Source organism: Pomacea canaliculata, linkage group LG5, assembly GCF_003073045.1.
Source record: "Pomacea canaliculata isolate SZHN2017 linkage group LG5, ASM307304v1, whole genome shotgun sequence".
Classification (NCBI taxonomy): domain Eukaryota; kingdom Metazoa; phylum Mollusca; class Gastropoda; order Architaenioglossa; family Ampullariidae; genus Pomacea; species Pomacea canaliculata.
Window position 1 is genome coordinate 7,991,581 of NC_037594.1, and position 17,251 is coordinate 8,008,831.

Below are 17,251 nucleotides of genomic sequence, written 5' to 3' on the forward strand. Positions count from 1 at the left end.
AATGCAAGGGAAGATTATTCTCCTTGACAATATTGGCGTCTGACGTTTACATCATGGCGGCCTCCTACCGGCATTCGAATCACTCAGAATCTAACAGCAAACGATTTCACACAAAATCTCGCTTTGCAAAGAAACATGAGCAAAAGCATGAAAAAGAATCAGGACCTGGGCGATTTGGAATGCTATCGCGCAAAATATTTATTTTCTGCATTGGTAAGAATAATAAAGTCAATTCGATTAGCTAAGTGGTATACATGGTGTCAACTTTCATAACCAGAAATAGAAAAGTAGCAAGAGACCGATAACATTTGAAGATGCTATTATCGTTTCTGATTTATGAAAAAAGTAAAAACCTTGACCTTATATTTTAGCTAGGCTTCAACTTAAGGTATTTTCACTTATTACAATTTGATTTTGTTGCAGCTGTTGCTGTTTCAGTTCTACACAGGCAAGTCTACATAAAATTAGCTTATCTATTGATTTTTTTTTTCTTTTGTGTACTCAGCTCTAGCACATATAGATGTATGGCAGGCTTTTCACAGTGTTTAAAGCTTTTCATGTTGGTGAAACCGAATCACTCAAAGTGGGGATAAACAATTATAATTGCTGTATCATGTATTAAGAAAACATACAGAACACTAAATCTTTTCATATAGTTTACAATAAAGAAATGTTATGATGTCAGAAGAGCTGTCTACTTACAGAAATCATATTGCTGGAATGTTTGAAAATGATCGACACTTCTCTCACCTCTCAACACTTGAGAGAGAACTTGCCTTTCGCACTGAGATGGTAAATGGCTATGATGTTTTATTTCTATTTTTAGAATTTAAATCTTTTGTAAACATTTATCAGGCTAACCTATCACTCTGTACTCAGTCACAGTATTTTCTAGGTTGTTAGCTTAATTTTGTGTCACTTCCTTGGTTTCCATTGTGTAAGTGTAGACTATAACTTCAGAATGATGATTACTGTGCTAAAAAAACTTTGGGTCTTTTGCAAAACATAATGCACTTTCATTTCACAATACTTACTAATGTGACTTACAATCCCAAAATTAAGAGATTATTTGAAGTTATCACTCATTTCCTATCAATTTTGTCAATGTGTTATAACCATTGATGAGTTGTTTTTTTTCAACAGGGTCTCTACTACTCCTATTTTAAAACATTAGTTTCAGCAAGCACAGCTATGGAGGGCCTCCATGCCATCATGTATGATAACATTACAGAATTTCCTTCCACCATCAACACTCTGAAGCGTTTTAATTTATATCCTGAGGTAAGATTTTTAAAGAAACAATTTTCTGTTAAAATGCAGATCAGAATGTAACTTTGGTAAATTTAAAAATACATGACAATTTGATCTTGATGACATATCAGGCCAAACACATGGAATGCATCCACAAAGGGCAGTAATAGGTCATTTAAAATCTTCAAGAGCTGTTTGATATTGATTCCTAAATTGGGTGTTTATTATGTATATGTATAGTAAAACCTTGTCATCTGTGGACCCTTGACCAGGGGACATTTCTGCACAGATTGGTTTCAACTCAAAACCACCTTTGATTGACAGGCACCTGTTATTGAAGATGTAGACAGATTTTCTTCTTTTCATCCTCATGAAAATTTATCACAAATGTCTGTCTAGAAAGTGTGGTCAATTTATAAAACAGAAACAAAAGGCTTCTGAGGTTTCGGCTGCAAATTGGAAAACTTTTAATATTTGAACATTGTGTCAAAGTTATTAAACAGTTAGCACACAATTCTGACAAAGTAATGTATTATGGATGCAAATAGACTCGTATTTTCTGCATTAAACTCAATGTCATTCCATAATAGAAAAGGAGGTCATTTCTAGGTAGCTACAGTCACCTAGTGGCAGACAAGAGCCCAATATTTGGTGTTTTGATACATCATATTTCTGTTTTTGCTGTGAGAAAAATATATGAAATTAAAGACTGGACTTCCTACTGCCACATTTTGTATTTTAGTTTTGGGTTTTATTTATTGTTCTGTGTGCTGAAGACAAAAACTATCACCTATCCTAGACACTCGCTTGCTTTCCAAAGGTGGCCATTTTTTGACAAAGTCAAAACAGTACCACTGGAAAATTCCATGCTGCATGCTAATTTTATGGATTAGGAATTGAGAAACATATGTTTTGCTGGATTTGTTTTCCATAAAAGAGGAAATACTTGACCGTGCCAGGATATTTATTCTGCATAAGATTTTAAAAAGAAGATGCTATAGTTTATAACAATTTTGAAAAAACCTGTTAAATGAAATATTTTAGTAGCATTAGACTGTTAGATATTTTAATGCCGTTATGTCAAAATTATTTTTCAGGTCACTTTAGGGCTAGCTTATAGAATGTTTGACTGGCTAAGCAACACCTTAAAGTGGCAGACCAAAACTTGCTACACTGTTAATCGTGGTGAGGGTTATGAACCTGTCTTAAGCTGTGAAGGTAATGAAACATACCTTGCATTTATTTAGAATATTTAGTTGTGTAAAATAAATTATATGATCAAGTTGACAATGATAACACTTTTTTATGTTTGTGGAAATTAAATGCAACAGACCAATCAAAAAAATGTGGCATAACTATTAGGGTCACTCATTCACTGAAAATAATGAGTGATACCAGTAATTCTTCTGCTCATCAGACAACAAAGTACAATATCACCAGTCAGACTTCAGCAATTCATAGCTCAGGCAATAAAACAAAACAATGTTTTCCTCTTTTCTTGTCCTAATTTGTTTTCTCCTTTCCTTTTTTTATGCAAATAAATTTATCTTTGTGCCATCTATTTTATTTTGACTTGCTCATTGTGGTTTGATTGGCCATCACCAGCCTTTCTCTGAATGAGTGACTGATTTGCAGCAAGTGTTTGAGTAATTTTGAGTGCAGATTTGGTGGTGCCAAAGGCACTATGTGACATACACAATCTTTTCATTAAAAAAAAACAAAACATTTGGAACAAAAGATAAATATCCAAATCTGGACCAATGGTAGAGCTCAGGATTTAAAATAAAGGAGAATGAAAATGCTCTGCATTGGATTAATTCTAATGCCTTCTCATGTTAGGGCACTATTTGACTACTATATGCTGGTTTTAAAACCAGTTACAGATGTTACTCGTACCCTTGAACTATGCCTTTTGTTAGTAAACCCTAGAAACAATTCATCTAATTTTTTAAAAAATCGACTAAAAATTATGACACACATATCTATTCCTGTCTTCTGAATTCTTGGCATTCTTGGCAGCTTTGTCAATTAGTGACGCAGAACACATAACTCTATTCTCTTTTACTAAAGATCCCATTGAACATGACACTGTAGACTGCTTTTTTCTTTTTTCCCTCGGGGCTGTGGGAAACAATCCTAAATAATAAAATACGTGGTTGATTGAAAACCAGACAAGTTCCACTACACAAGGTAACAGAATACCATTAATTTAAGACTGAATAATTGAGGTTCCATTGTACACAGAATACGGTTTAAGCAAAACAGGTTCAATATAAAGGTAAAGGCAATCCTTTGACCTTAGGGTCATTGTGGAGTAAGGTTTTGGAGCCCTCTCTTATCTTAGGGCCAGTGAGAGTAGTGTCCATATCTTCCTTGCTGCCTCACCTTCCCCAGCCCTCTATGGAGTCAGGTACCCATTCCTACCAGCTGGGTTGACAGGGAATTATGTTGCACCACTGGAGTATAGAATCAGCTTGTGTGGCCATCTGGTTTGGATGCTGTTGCTCTAACCATTCTCCAAAACAAAATACAGGTCACAGAAACTTCATGGCTTAGAAGTTGTTGCCTTAGGTTGAAAATACCCACTTTATTGAACAAATAACATCTTGTGAAACTAACAGGCAATGACTCATTAACAAATTAACAAGTGCTTTACTTATGATTTTGGCTCTTGAAATAGTTTTTATATCCATTGTTTCTGTCCTGTTATATAGGACTTGGAGAGCCAGCCTACTTCTATGTAGAGAGTGTGTTTCTCCTGAATGGAATCCTGATGGGAGTCTTCTTCCTGTTTGGAACCTATCTTAGGTAATGGACTGCTTTAGGACCTGTGACAATGGACGACATATGTGACTATTCTAAGAGATTTAGTTTGATATCTTACTCCGGAAGGGATTTCTTGTGTTGGCTGTTCTTCTCTAATTTACTTGGTAGTTTTTAAAAAAAAAAAAAGGAATAAGGGCAACTTTGCTCAGGTTTTTTTTTAAAGAATCATTACAATGCTATCATTCTGTTATTACCTTTATCTGGATATCAATGGTTAGCAAATGGCATGTAGTTTTTAAGTTACTTGTATTATTTTGTAGATAGGTTTTACTACTGACAGACAAAATTTTTTTTTTCAGATTTTTACAATCCATGTTAATCTTAAATGTTGATTTAATATTATGCCCAGTTATTGGCTAATAATTATGCTTATAGCATGGATCATCATGATGAGAGCAGTGCCCATTGTCAGCTGCTGTAAGTTGTGCATGCCAGAAGTGTATGCACCTCTAGAAGTACTCTGTTTAACAAGTGTGGTTGTGTCTATCTAAGATTTTTTTTATCATAAGACTGTGACTCAGGTGAGAAATCAGATATATCTTTTGCTGACAAGAACTTGATGCTTTGATTAAAGAGAATAATCGATTGTAAATAATTGTGCAAATCAGTGCATGTGTATTCTTAAATATAAGTACTTGCATGAGCTGAGTACAAGCCTATCCCTATATTCACTCACATAATGCCATGCATGTTCTGTGCTTACACAGACACATGCATTTTGATTTAAAAGCCAGTGAAGCAGAAAAAAATTATAAAATTGCAGAGCTGACAAAATTTAAAGTTTAGAGAACAGAATTTTCTTTCTGTAAGGAGATTTAACAATTACTGGCTTGTCATAGTCTATTCCATTTCACTCAAGATGTAACGTGCAGACTAAAACATTTAAAGCATGTTTGAGACCCAAACTTTTATCATTTAATCAAAAACGTTGTGACTTAAACCCTTCACATTTTAGTAGCTGTATGACAACTGAATCTTTGCATGAAAGTATTTTGGCAGAATTTGTTTAGCTGCACATCATATTTTGAATTGTTTGTAAATTTTATTGGAAAATACTTTTATACATCAGCCTCAGTCACTCTGCAAGCGGTTTGAATAGTTTGAGACTGACATATATAAAGCAACTGCTAGTTGTTTTGCTCGCATGTAGTAATCTCACAGTATATTTTGCAGATGGAAAGATCAACTATTACTAAGTAAATTCATTTTTGTGTAATTTATGTGTCACGCATTATATATGATAAAAAAAGAATTTGCATCTAAACAGACATTGGTTTAGGAATGAACAACTGCCATTGGTCATTTAATAATGGAGTCTATTTATGATGATGGTTCCGAAGTAAAGACATTGTAGTTGCAGTTTGTATGCTCGGTTTGTTTCTTTACTTTTTTTTTTTAACTCTCTTGGCATGTACAAATGTACATTTGTGCGAGTGGGATACAAAACAGAATGTATTTGTCTTAGTAAATACATTTTTCTTCTTTCCTAATTGTTTGTGAGCAGCAAGAAGCCTCAGTTTATCTATTAGCATATCACTGCCCTGATATTTTACATTGACTTTGATACCAATGTTTGTGAGGTGTTTTTATTGTATTTATCAGCATCTGCTATATACTTTTTTCCACGGACATGTATAGGTGGATTGCTGTCTGTCTCCCATGACCAAGGCTTAGCCTCTTGTGAAGTTCTCCACTGTTAGTCTCGGTGAACCTAAACAAAGAATGTGACTAAACCGGAAGCTTTGTAGTCTCATGCCTCATTTTAGTAGTTAATCTGAAATGTGAATAAACCGGAGGCTTTGTAGTCTCATACCTCATTTTAGCAGTTAGCTTGAAAAAAATTGTCTGCCAGCAGTCCAGTAATACAAGTTCGTGCTTTTTTCTAAATATTTGCCAATGTTCAGGCTGCATTTGTGTATTAAAAAGAACGATTTACAGGGGGAAATGGTAAACACATAACATGTACATCCTTTGCACACACTCATATCATGAAGAAACCTACTACAATGTTTATCAGATGTTAAGCTGATGTCACTGCTTCCAACTAAGAGTACTTTTTTTTTTTGCATGTATGCTGGCTGGGAATTTTGTGCAGTAGATACGGATGAAACATCTGTTTTCTTGTTTAATTATTTATCCTGTCACTGAGAAGAGAAAAGGACTGCAGTAAATAATCCACTTTTATTTTAGTCTTTTAGATAATTTGTCTCTTTACTTATTTTTATAAATCTTCTTAAAAAGGGTGCATTTAGAACCAAGATATATGTGTATGTATCCAAAAAATTCTACTTTAGTGCTAAAAACAGTTTGTTATGGTCTTTGACCTTGTTGCAGTGGGTGCCCATTTGGTGGCGTTTTAACTGTAGCATCCTTTTTCTTCAACCATGGAGAGGTTAGTACACTGTGTTTTGAGTGAGGAAAGCTGAATGTTTATATCCCAGGTGATCTATGCATAGGATATTACTCTTTTTCTATTCTCATAAACATTAGGGACATGATTGTACTCTCTGGGTCATGCATATTCATGCGACTTAAGGGGAGATTTAAGGCAGTGGAAGAAAAGGATTGGGCTCCATCTTTCACTTGGCATGCCCTAGATATGGTGAACCACTTACAATCAACTGCCTCTGTTGTCACTAGTCTGTGGACTCTTTCCCTTTCATAGTGTACCCGTGTGCAGTGGACCCCACCTTTGCGTGAGAGCTTTGGGTACCCCTTTTTCGTCTTCCAGATGTTTGTTGTATCTCACATGCTAAGGTAGGTTCTTATCATGATAACTTCAGCCTAGCACATTTTTTTTCAGCAGAATCTGTTGTTGTAAATATTATTTAAAAAATGAGCATTCAAGTCAACCTGATACCAACCTTTACATACTATTGAAAATATCACAGATCTTCTGGAGTTCCTAGTCATTATTGTGTCACTGTGTGGGTATCTTTTAAAAATAAATATCCCGGTTTTTTTTTTCCAGAACTTTAAAACTCAAGTCTTTAACAAGTTTTAGATTCATGCATATTATTTGTAAATTACATTAACCTTATCTTTGCATTTAATATTGATGCATGCTCAATTCCCATAGGTTGCTTTTGTAACACCCCCCATTTTAGACTTTGTGACTTTGCTTATAGCCATTCTATGCAATTATGACATCCTCTAAGCTTGATGATTTTAGAAAACCTTTATATTTTGTTTAAACAGGAGCAGCAAAGTGTCCTATCTACACACCATTGTTGTTGCTGCATTGACCACCATTTTCATGGCCTGCTGGCAGGTAAGAAAACATCCGTTTTGTTAGGGTTTTTTTTTTTGTTTTTTTTTTGTTATTTTGTGGTATTGTTTATCTGATGTGCTGTGTCCAGGCCTGACAAGAGGGGGGGGACAGGGGGGTCTGGTGTACCCGGGCCCGCGGCTGTCAAGGGGGCCCGGCCTTGGTCAGTGGATTTTTTTTTCTTCTCCTTTTCTTTTTCTTTTAAAGAAAGGTCTAAGGACAGAACACCCAAGCATTACACATGCAGAAGTTGAGTTTGAGTGTAGATATTGAGATTCGAATTGTAAACATACATTATATACTGGGAAAATAATTTACGATTACAAGTACAAGGGGCCCGGAGAGGTCGTCTGTCCCGGGGCCCGGGCTGGCTCTCGGCGGCCCTGGCTGTGTCTTAACTTCATGGGCACCATCATTATGGTAGCTTCTTAAATTTCTTTTTTTACCTCATAGACTCACAGATTTTTTTTTCTTTTTGACAAACTAAAGTATCATCTAGATTCTAGAAAATGATTTTTAAAATTGTATTCATGGGAGAAGAAAATTGACAACAGATATAATAAAGATGGCACCTTCTAGCAATATTTGTTTTATTGTAAAATTTATGACAAGTGTTTCCCTGCATGAATAATATCCAGTAAGGAAACAGACAGCTGAGTAATTAGAACACCTGCATCCAAGGCTGGAGGCACACACTAGCTGGCTCTATTGTTTTCCCAGTTTACCCAGCTGTTAAATGGATACCTATCCCCAAAGAGAGAAGAGAAAGCGAGGGACAGGAGATGAGTATCACCCTAGAAATGTTTCCCCCAAGATAAATGTGGTTGCCAAGATTTCAGTACCGTACGACCAAAAGGTTAGGGTACTACCTTTACTTTCATGTTTAATGAGCATAAAGATGATTATATTTTATATCATGTTTCAGTTCGCCCAATTCGCACTTCTTACCCAGGCATTTGCAGTTTTTGGAACTTACACTATGCAGTATATCAACTCCAAGGCACTCAGGGCAGTTATCCTCGGGCAGACTGTAAGTTCCGCAAACTTTTCAGCATTTCCAATGTACTTTGTAATTAGTATATTTATATAATGCTTGTTCCTTACATTTCTTACCAAATTTGCTGTTCTTTCATTTTTCAGTATAGCACAATGTAGATTAAAAAATGTGACAAAGTACCATTAACCTCTGATTTACAAATATCAGAATCATGTTTCATTGCTAGAGGAGATGGAGGCTAATCTATGTAGTTAACCTGTGTTAATCCTCTTATTTAGAAGTAGCTACACCTAGTAACCTACCATATGAAGTTTGGAAAAGCATACATTTTAAGCAAAATTCTTTTTTTTTTAACTAAAAAGCCATACACTTTACAAAAATAATTGAATACTTTCGTAGTAAGAGACATATAATTCAAAAAAATTTTCACCTTTGTGTTATAAGTTTAGCTTGTTAAAGTAGAAATTAGTGTTAAATTTGGCAACCAGTAGCTGTTTCTAACATTAGAAGAGTAATTTTCTATCACATTTAAATACACAAAAATATACAATACCACCCTTGCAATAACTGGTAAAAGGAACAATTTATAGCGAAAATCATGTTTTTTCTTGTTTGGTGAATGTGTTCATGCAGGATAGTGTAAACAATTCTACTCTCCTTTTTATTTTTATATTTTGCAGGTGGGTCTTGTTACAGGCTATGTGTTGTTGTTTGGGAACGAAATGCTTTTGACATCCTATTTTGCTTCCTGCCTGGTAACCATCTGGGTAAGGACATATGAGAGCGACACATCATCATTTCCCAGTTTCTTGTTTCCATTCATCTTGTGATATGTTGTTTATTCATGGTAACCAGCACTGCATTATTTGACTTCTAAGTTGTTAAAAATGAGTTTTATGTGGCATGAATTTTCTTACAGGCCATTATTCTTCTGGAGCCAGTCATTGACAAACTGCAATATCGTGTTGCCAGATGGGTAGGTGTCACAATATTTGTTTACTTTTATTCAAAAAAGGCATATTACCATTTATCTTTTTCGTTAGTCCTTGAGATAATTCTGTGAATCAGTTTTCACATTTTGAAAAATAACACATTTTGAGGAAATGCTCTTTACAAAGTGTGGTCATAAAATGATGGAGTGAATGGTGTTTAAGCATGACAAAACCCAGTTCACAGAAGCTCATCATGTTTTGATTATACATCAAGGAATTAGCAAGTTAAGAAAATGAAATTTAAATTTTAAAAAATTCCTTTTATTCCTTTATTACATTTAAAAAGAAAGTAATTAGATAACTCCATGGTAAGAGAAACAAACATTAATGGCTTTCTTTAGCTGGATGATGTCAGCATGGTATGATATCAAAGCTAGTATCTACAAAGCAAGAGATTTTTGTAGACAATGTAAATAATAATAATAATAAATACAACATTTGTAAAGCGTATACTCACACTCCTAAGGAAGATGCTCTTAGTGCATAAGAACAAGAATGAGATATGGACAGCATACAAAGGACAGGAAAATAAATGAATAACCCTGAATAACACTATGAATGAACTATAAGAATGAAGAATAAACAACATTACTAATGATCTAATGATGAATAAAAACAATTACTAAAAATGCAGTGAGGAACCAGATAGCAAGAACTGAGAGTATCATGATTAAGATGAGCAGGGAAGGGTGTGAAAAAGGACTAGCATGGTGGGAAAGGGTGTTAGGAGTAATGTTTATGGAAGAAGTGGATTTTCAGTGCATGTTTAAAGGATTCAGTAGTGGGTAGGTGGCGGATATGGAAAGGGAGAGAGTTCCATTGTTTTACTACGCAATAACTAAAAATCTGGTGGCCATATGTTGTTCTGGTGACAAGGAAGAGTTCATTATGTTCATGTGTTCACAAAAACTACACAGATTGAATGAAAAAAGTAGGGATGTCATTGTGCAAAAAAATCTTGTAAATATATGTGAAGAGTTTGGGCATGTGAAATTCTACACCACAATTGTGAATTTAGTGATTTTAAGATCTATTGGCCTACAATCAATGTTTTTCAAAATATGGAAAAAAAATGGGGGCAGCATGCAGATAGTTGTAAAGTTCTGATATATTTATAATCATGAGTTTACAAATTTATGAGAGACCAACCAAAAAAAAGTGTAAATTTATTGATAAACTGATCATTTCACAAGTCTATGACAGACTAAAAAGAACAGCAGCATTTAAAAGCCTTTGTAAACTGATCATTTTAGATTTCAACTCAGTCAATCTGTGAATGTGTTATTGGTGTTGTTTCAGTATTTTGTTGTCTATTACCAAACACTATTTTAAGAAATTATTACTAACATTTTCACTCCATCTAGACAATGCAGCAAATTTATGCTGGTAGAGTGGAACATTTATATCACATTTACATCTGTTGGCATCAGGTGTTTCAATAGTTTCTAGCCCATTTTCTGTCAGTTTTCTGAACATTGAATTTTCTATCAATATTTATTTGTTGCTTAATTAATGAATCTTTGAGTAAAATAATTTATGCTACTCTGATAACCAGGTGTAGTTCTTCTTCTTTGGCATACAGACTTTGAAAAGTAGGTTTAATCACCCTGTAATTTGTGTTTTATTGTAGGACATCGTGAGTGCAGCAGTGATTAAGTAATTTATTTTTTTCATAAATTGAATGTTCTTCATTTATTTTCCTGTCAGACTGTACATGGTGCACTGTTGCTGGCTGGAACACTTGGCTGCAAGATTCTTATCAGCAGGATACTGGGTGTAAAGGATGATGTAAGTTTGCATTTTGCTCTTGGGTGTCATGTCTGGGCTTCATATAATGAAGGACTCTATACTTTATTACTTAATTCTCAGAATTTTATTTTTTGACTCTTCAAGTTTTTTGCTAGTGCCTGTTTTTACTGGGCTTAACTGTGCATTTATATCTTTGTAGCTCTTTCTTTTTTTATCTCAGACTTAGTCATAATTTTCCAAAACGTATCTCAATGCTCACCCTAATTTAATGGCTTAAAATATGCCCCATTAGACACACAGTACTTTTTTGCAATCCATTTTTTGCTTCTATGTTTTATTCTACTTATTAGTGAACGCTAGTGCAGATGATGATAGTTTTGTTGTCTAAAAGTCTGCTGGAATTTAGTCTATTGCATTTTGGCATTTCATTATTATTGTGTCTGCTAAAATTTGTTCATTCACTTTTTTGTGTGGCTAACATATTTTGTTTTTGTTTTTAGTTTTATTGTCCCTGTCTTAACTTAACTGATTACATGTTTTTTAACTGTCAGAACTGAAAGCAAGCATTTTACTTGGAACACGCACTTCATAAAAAATAATTACTAATATTATTATTAACTGTATATATGTTTATCTTTTTTTTGTTAAGTGAGCTGTCCTGCATTGAATTAGTATCTTTTTTGTTTTCAGGCTCACATTGGCGAAATTCTCCGCAGCAAGTTCACAAACTTTGATAATTTCCATACTATGTTGTACACATGTGCTAAAGAGTTTGATTTCATAGAATTTGAGGTAAAGTAAATACCCTGACATGAATAAGTGTAGAAAAAGTAATCCCATGTTTGATAAAATATATTGACGATGTTGGTTATCATTGATGATGGGAATGATTTTTTTCCTAAAATAAAAATACAAAAATTGCATAACATTTTTTTTTCACAAGTGTATTACTCACTAGTGATACAAGATATGTACATGAGTTCCCAGAAATTCAAATGGTTCAGTGACTGGACTGTGTTAGTATTATGTCTCACACGTCTTAAAAACATTATTTTGTATCAGCCAGAGCATGTCTAACATTTTATTTCCCTTTGTATTTTCCAGACATTTATATCACTTCTCAGAACTTTGTTGCTTCCCAGTGCAGCTCTGTCTGTCTGTCTTGTAGCATTTCATGTAAGTAACCCCATGCACTGGATCATACATATACTTTAGTTTATGGTCACTAAGTGCAAACAAGTGATTTTAATGCAAGATGTGTGTGTAACTGGATTTTGATCTCATTGCTATCATATTGTAGACCTGTTATCATTACACACACACATTTATTTACTTGAACTTTAGCATATCTGTGATTGATGCTGTCATGGAAAAATGGATTTAGATTTTAGAATATTCTTGAAAGCTTGTTTTTTTAAGATTATTTTTGTAATTAACCCTCTTCTGAGATTTTTTAAGAACATTTTCTGCAACTTAAAAATGATGAAACATGCTGCCAAGAGCTCACACATATAGTTCTCTTCCTTTTTTCTGCAGGTTATTAAATATGAGTTTTCAGCTTCCAAAACCCAAGAAAATGGCTCATCTTTTCCTTCTAAAAGGTAATCTGTTGATGTCACCAGGATTCCTGATAATACTATTGCAATGTACTGGGTGGGGCTATATACTAGAAGAAAAATTAGGTCTCACATTTAATTCAAACTACTTTTTGTTCTCATTGCAGTTCATCATCCAAACCAAGTGCAGAGGCGAGTAGTATGTCTGATACTTTTTTGTATATATGTATCTTCCCATAAGGCCTTTAAATCATACAATAATAATAATGCTTTCTATTTTAATGAGTCTTTTCAGTTTCTTTACTATTGAGTCCTTTAAGCTTTAGCTTATTATCTATTTTATTTAAGGAAAAAAAATTTCCTTTGTAAATAAATTTGTTTCTTCATGTGTTTTGCATTTCAGCTAGTGTACAATGTTTTTCAACTGCTGGCTTTCACTGTACTAGCTGTCTTGATTATGAGGTTAAAGCTTTTTTGGACACCACACCTGTGCCTTATGACCTCACTTCTAGCTGCACGCAAGGTCAGCCATATATTATTCCACCCTATTCTTAGGTTTTAGAGAAAGGGGAAAATAACTTATATATCACAAATATAAAGATAGCTCATTAGACTGACTGTAAAATAGAAATAATATGATTCTAAAGCAATCCGTGATTCTGTGCTTAGCTTCAGTTCTGGTAGGAAAGGTCGTAAAAGGTTTTCATTTGGGGTAAAAGCATTGTACTATCAACTGTCAAACGATCAGGTGAATGCAGCTTGATAATTTATTGAATTAATACAAATTTCATAGTATTAACTGATATTAATTTAAATGGGCATAAAAACGTGATGCTGTCTTTCATCAGCTGTTGGGAGGACTGCCCAAGTACAGTGAAGTGGCACACTCAGCCTTGCTTGTGGCCTTACTGGCTACAATGGGAGTAGCAGGCTATGCCAATCTGAAGCACCAGTGGGGTATTATTGGAGAATTTAGCAACTACCCTTTGGAAGAGATGGTAGAATGGATTAAATCATCAACACCAAAAGGTGAGAAGACTGTGAAGTGCTACTCTTTGCTTTATGGTCTGATATTCTTTGGGCTGGAGTTTCTAGTTTTTCTGGCACAGGAAAAAAGGGATAGAATTCAAATGATCAGATGACAGAAAAGATTTCTGTATCGGCAAAGCAATAAATTTACTAAAGAGGTAACAGAAGAGTGGTGTAGACATGCCATGAAATAGCTTTCTGCCCAGATACAAGTGCATACCACATACCTTCACTTGTTTGTACACAAATGCTTTCTATGTTTGTTTGTGACACTTACACCATATTATCATTGTGGATGTCATGCCTATGCTCTGATACCTTTATCATTGACCATTGATGTTATAAAATAAACACATTTAAGTATTTCTTAAATTTTTATAGATGCTGTCTTTGCTGGTCCCATGCCAACAATGGCTACCATCAAACTGTGTACACAGCGGCCAATTGTCAATCATCCCCACTATGAAGATGCCAATCTTAGGTATAGATCTCAAAGACATTTAAAAAATTTTCAAAAAGTTTCAAATTTTCTTAAATTAATATTTCAAGATAATTGTGTTTTTTTTCTATTATGAGGGGGAAAAATATATGAAGGTTTAAAAGACAAACCATAATACTGCAAACTAAGGCATGTAAATTACTATGTTTTTAAGAAAAGTTATTCACACATTCAAAATTGTTTACTACTGCTGCCCTGTACCTCCAGATGTTAAATGAGGCACACGTACAAAATAGCTGCAACTACTTCCATAGTTTATTTAAATAATATATTATGACAATACTGTATGTCAAATCTTGCAGAGAGCGGACTAAAAAGGTGTACACTATGTATAGCAGAAAGCCAGCATCAGAAGTGAAAAGACTGCTCAAAGAGCTTGGAGTTCAGTATGCAATCTTGGAAAACTCATGGTGTATTCGAAAAACCAGGTGAGTTATAGACTTTGGGGGCAAGTAATTAGCTTATCAGCTGTATAGTTAAAAACCATATGAAACACTTAACGTAGACATTTCTCAGAAACAATGGTTATATAACATATGTCATAATGTACTTATAAGTTGTTAAAGACTGTTAAACTTGATGCAGGAATAGGGATGAAAGTGTTTGATTAATAATGGCATCCTCTTAAAACCTTTGCCTTGCATGCATTTACACATGGGTCACAAGCCCATGATCCTTTTTTTCATTTATTTATTTATTTTATTTTTGCCTTTAGAAAAAGAGCATACATGAAGAATGGAGTGCTTGTAACAGATTTTAATTGTTTCAAAAGAATTTATTTAGCAAGCTTTTATCTACTGAATCAAGCTTAAAACTTAATTCAGTTAGTAAGTTATTCGGAAAAAAGTGATAGAGAACATTAGAAAGCATGAGTGCAAAATGTCTGCAGACCAGGGTGTGCAATGCCAGAAATATGGGACTTAGAAGATGAAGAGAACCAAGGAAAGGAACCATTGTGCACTCTGTTGAAACAAAACCCAGGCCTACATTTCAAGCGTGTCTTTAGGAATAGTGTTTATGATGTTCTCCAAGTAAACACATCATGATTTTACCATTTATGGCACATGGAAGGTCTAAACAGAATCAATCTTGTCACGTAACCCTTACCATATACTGGGTGTGTGAGTGTACATGCACATGCATTCATGCACATTAGTGAGAGAGAAAGTGTAAAAATTCAACATGTGTTGCATATGTGAAAGCATATTTTTTAAATTGCATTTTTATTTTTAAATTAACTTTTGAAGCAGTGCATGATGGATTTTTTGGTACTTTTTTTGACTTTGATTGTTTTATCAAATCAAGACAGACAACAGTAATCCTGTTCCCTTTATTAAATCTCTTGATTCCTTGGTGTCACTTGACTATGGAATATGTAATAAAGAAACACACAATTAATGTTTTGCCACATTTAATTTGCATTGCAAGTGTTGAGTTCTGGCGAGATAGTTTTGCTCCAAGTTTAGGATCTGCTTATCACTTCATAAGCAGATTTTGTTTAATCTAGCTTTGTCTTGAAGACCTGCTAGTGCTATTTAGAATTTTATTTGCCCTATTAAGATTACAGTTTTCTTTGTAAATGCAGGATTATTATTAACACGGCTTGTGGTTTGTAATATTTGATGTGATGAAAATGATTACAAGTTTTACTTATGGCAAAATTTACATGTAAAGCATTTGAGAGAAGAAAGTGTTTTCTGTTATTTTATAGGACATTTGGGTACAAAGATATTGTTTTGGACTTGCGTGTGTTCTTGCATATAATGCATGAGTGTAAAGACATGACAAATATGCCATTGTACTGGATGTGCAGCTTCCTTCTTCAAATCAAATTGAAGTAGAATGGAAGAACCAGTTGAGGTTTTTTCCCAATCAGTTCTAGTTCACTGCTTGAAAAGTATCTTAAAGCCATAATGAAAGAATGTGAATAGTTCTCACACATAATGAAAGCAAAGCCATAATAAAATGAGTGATTCTTTTCCAGCACCACCACTCATATTCAGGTGTATCCAACTCAAAAATAGAAAGGGATTGCAATTAAATGCTAACATTTAAAAACATTCTTTGGACAACTGCCTTTTTGGTTTTTCTTCTATGTAATTTTAGTAATATTTACTACATAAATGTGTTCATTCCATTGTTACATTTTGTTTTCGTTGTCTTGTCATGCATTATTATTCTACTTATTTTAATGACATGGCACTCTGGTACTTTTATAATACTTAATAATGAGTTATATCTGTTTTTTATTATTTTAAGGATTAAATGTTCATCTCAGATTGATGTTATTATTCAGAGTTGCTGGGCTTTGCTTGCTTTTATTTGTAATGTCAATTATACAAAGTCTGTATTATCCAAGCATCTCGTTATTTAGAACTAGTGCAATATATATTTTGTATGATTTCTGTTTGTTTATTTTGTTTTTGGTCTTTATGCACATTTTGGTACAGATCTGTTATCTTATTCTTCTGTTTTTGACACTTGAGGGCTTGTTTCTTTATGCTTTCTGAGCACATCTGTAAGTCCTTGAAGTGCTAAAACCTTGAGATCTGAGCTCCACTCTGGTCTTTGCGCCTCACACTTGCCATCTAACTTCATATCATTCTAGCACACTGTTCCATGTATGGGTTTGTGCATTGCTCATGCATGCATTTGTATGTCCATATGTGTGTGTGTGCATTGCATAAGGCAAAGTGATGTGACAAACAGGGAGGGAAAGTGAGACCTCAGGAGTACATGTATGTATGGCAGTGAGAGAAAGAAAACACATCTCCCAAAAGCCTTTTCGAATAAGGTGAAAATTCGCAGTTTATCATGATGTGTGTTTTATTCATTTTTTGCCATTTCAGGATGATTATGCACTAAAACGCTGGGCTGGCTATTTCTGTTCTGAATAAAATGAACCTCTAAACAAAAGCTGAGTTGTTATGTATTGTTATTTTTTCATAGCATTGTTGTTTTTAACTTGGATTCACATTATGATAATAATCAAAACTTGTGACCAAAAAGTGCAGACTATCAAAGTTTAAACTACGTGCAGCATTATGATTTAAGCTACTATCAAAAACTTACCATTCACTAGTA

At 34.1% G+C, this 17,251-nt stretch overlaps 1 protein-coding gene across 2 annotated transcripts; it reads left to right on the forward strand.

The window, feature by feature from the left end:
* Positions 1-40: 40 nt before the first annotated feature.
* On the forward strand, positions 41-17,102 carry LOC112564981 (probable C-mannosyltransferase DPY19L1). Of its 2 annotated transcripts, XM_025240182.1 has the most exons (23): positions 41-213; positions 424-448; positions 705-792; positions 1,144-1,281; positions 2,349-2,469; positions 3,966-4,059; positions 4,453-4,494; positions 6,412-6,469; positions 6,743-6,834; positions 7,276-7,348; positions 8,271-8,375; positions 9,023-9,109; positions 9,262-9,318; positions 11,042-11,122; positions 11,774-11,875; positions 12,188-12,259; positions 12,620-12,684; positions 12,807-12,831; positions 13,043-13,162; positions 13,488-13,668; positions 14,050-14,149; positions 14,470-14,595; positions 15,057-17,102. In XM_025240182.1, the coding sequence occupies exons 1-23, from the start codon at positions 54-56 to the stop codon at positions 15,211-15,213; spliced, it is 2,169 nt and encodes a 722-aa protein (XP_025095967.1). In that variant the 5' UTR covers positions 41-53; the 3' UTR covers positions 15,214-17,102. The 2 variants fall into 2 exon arrangements, with proteins under 2 accessions (XP_025095967.1, XP_025095968.1); XM_025240183.1 differs by lacking the exon at positions 4,453-4,494.
* Positions 17,103-17,251: the final 149 nt, after the last annotated feature.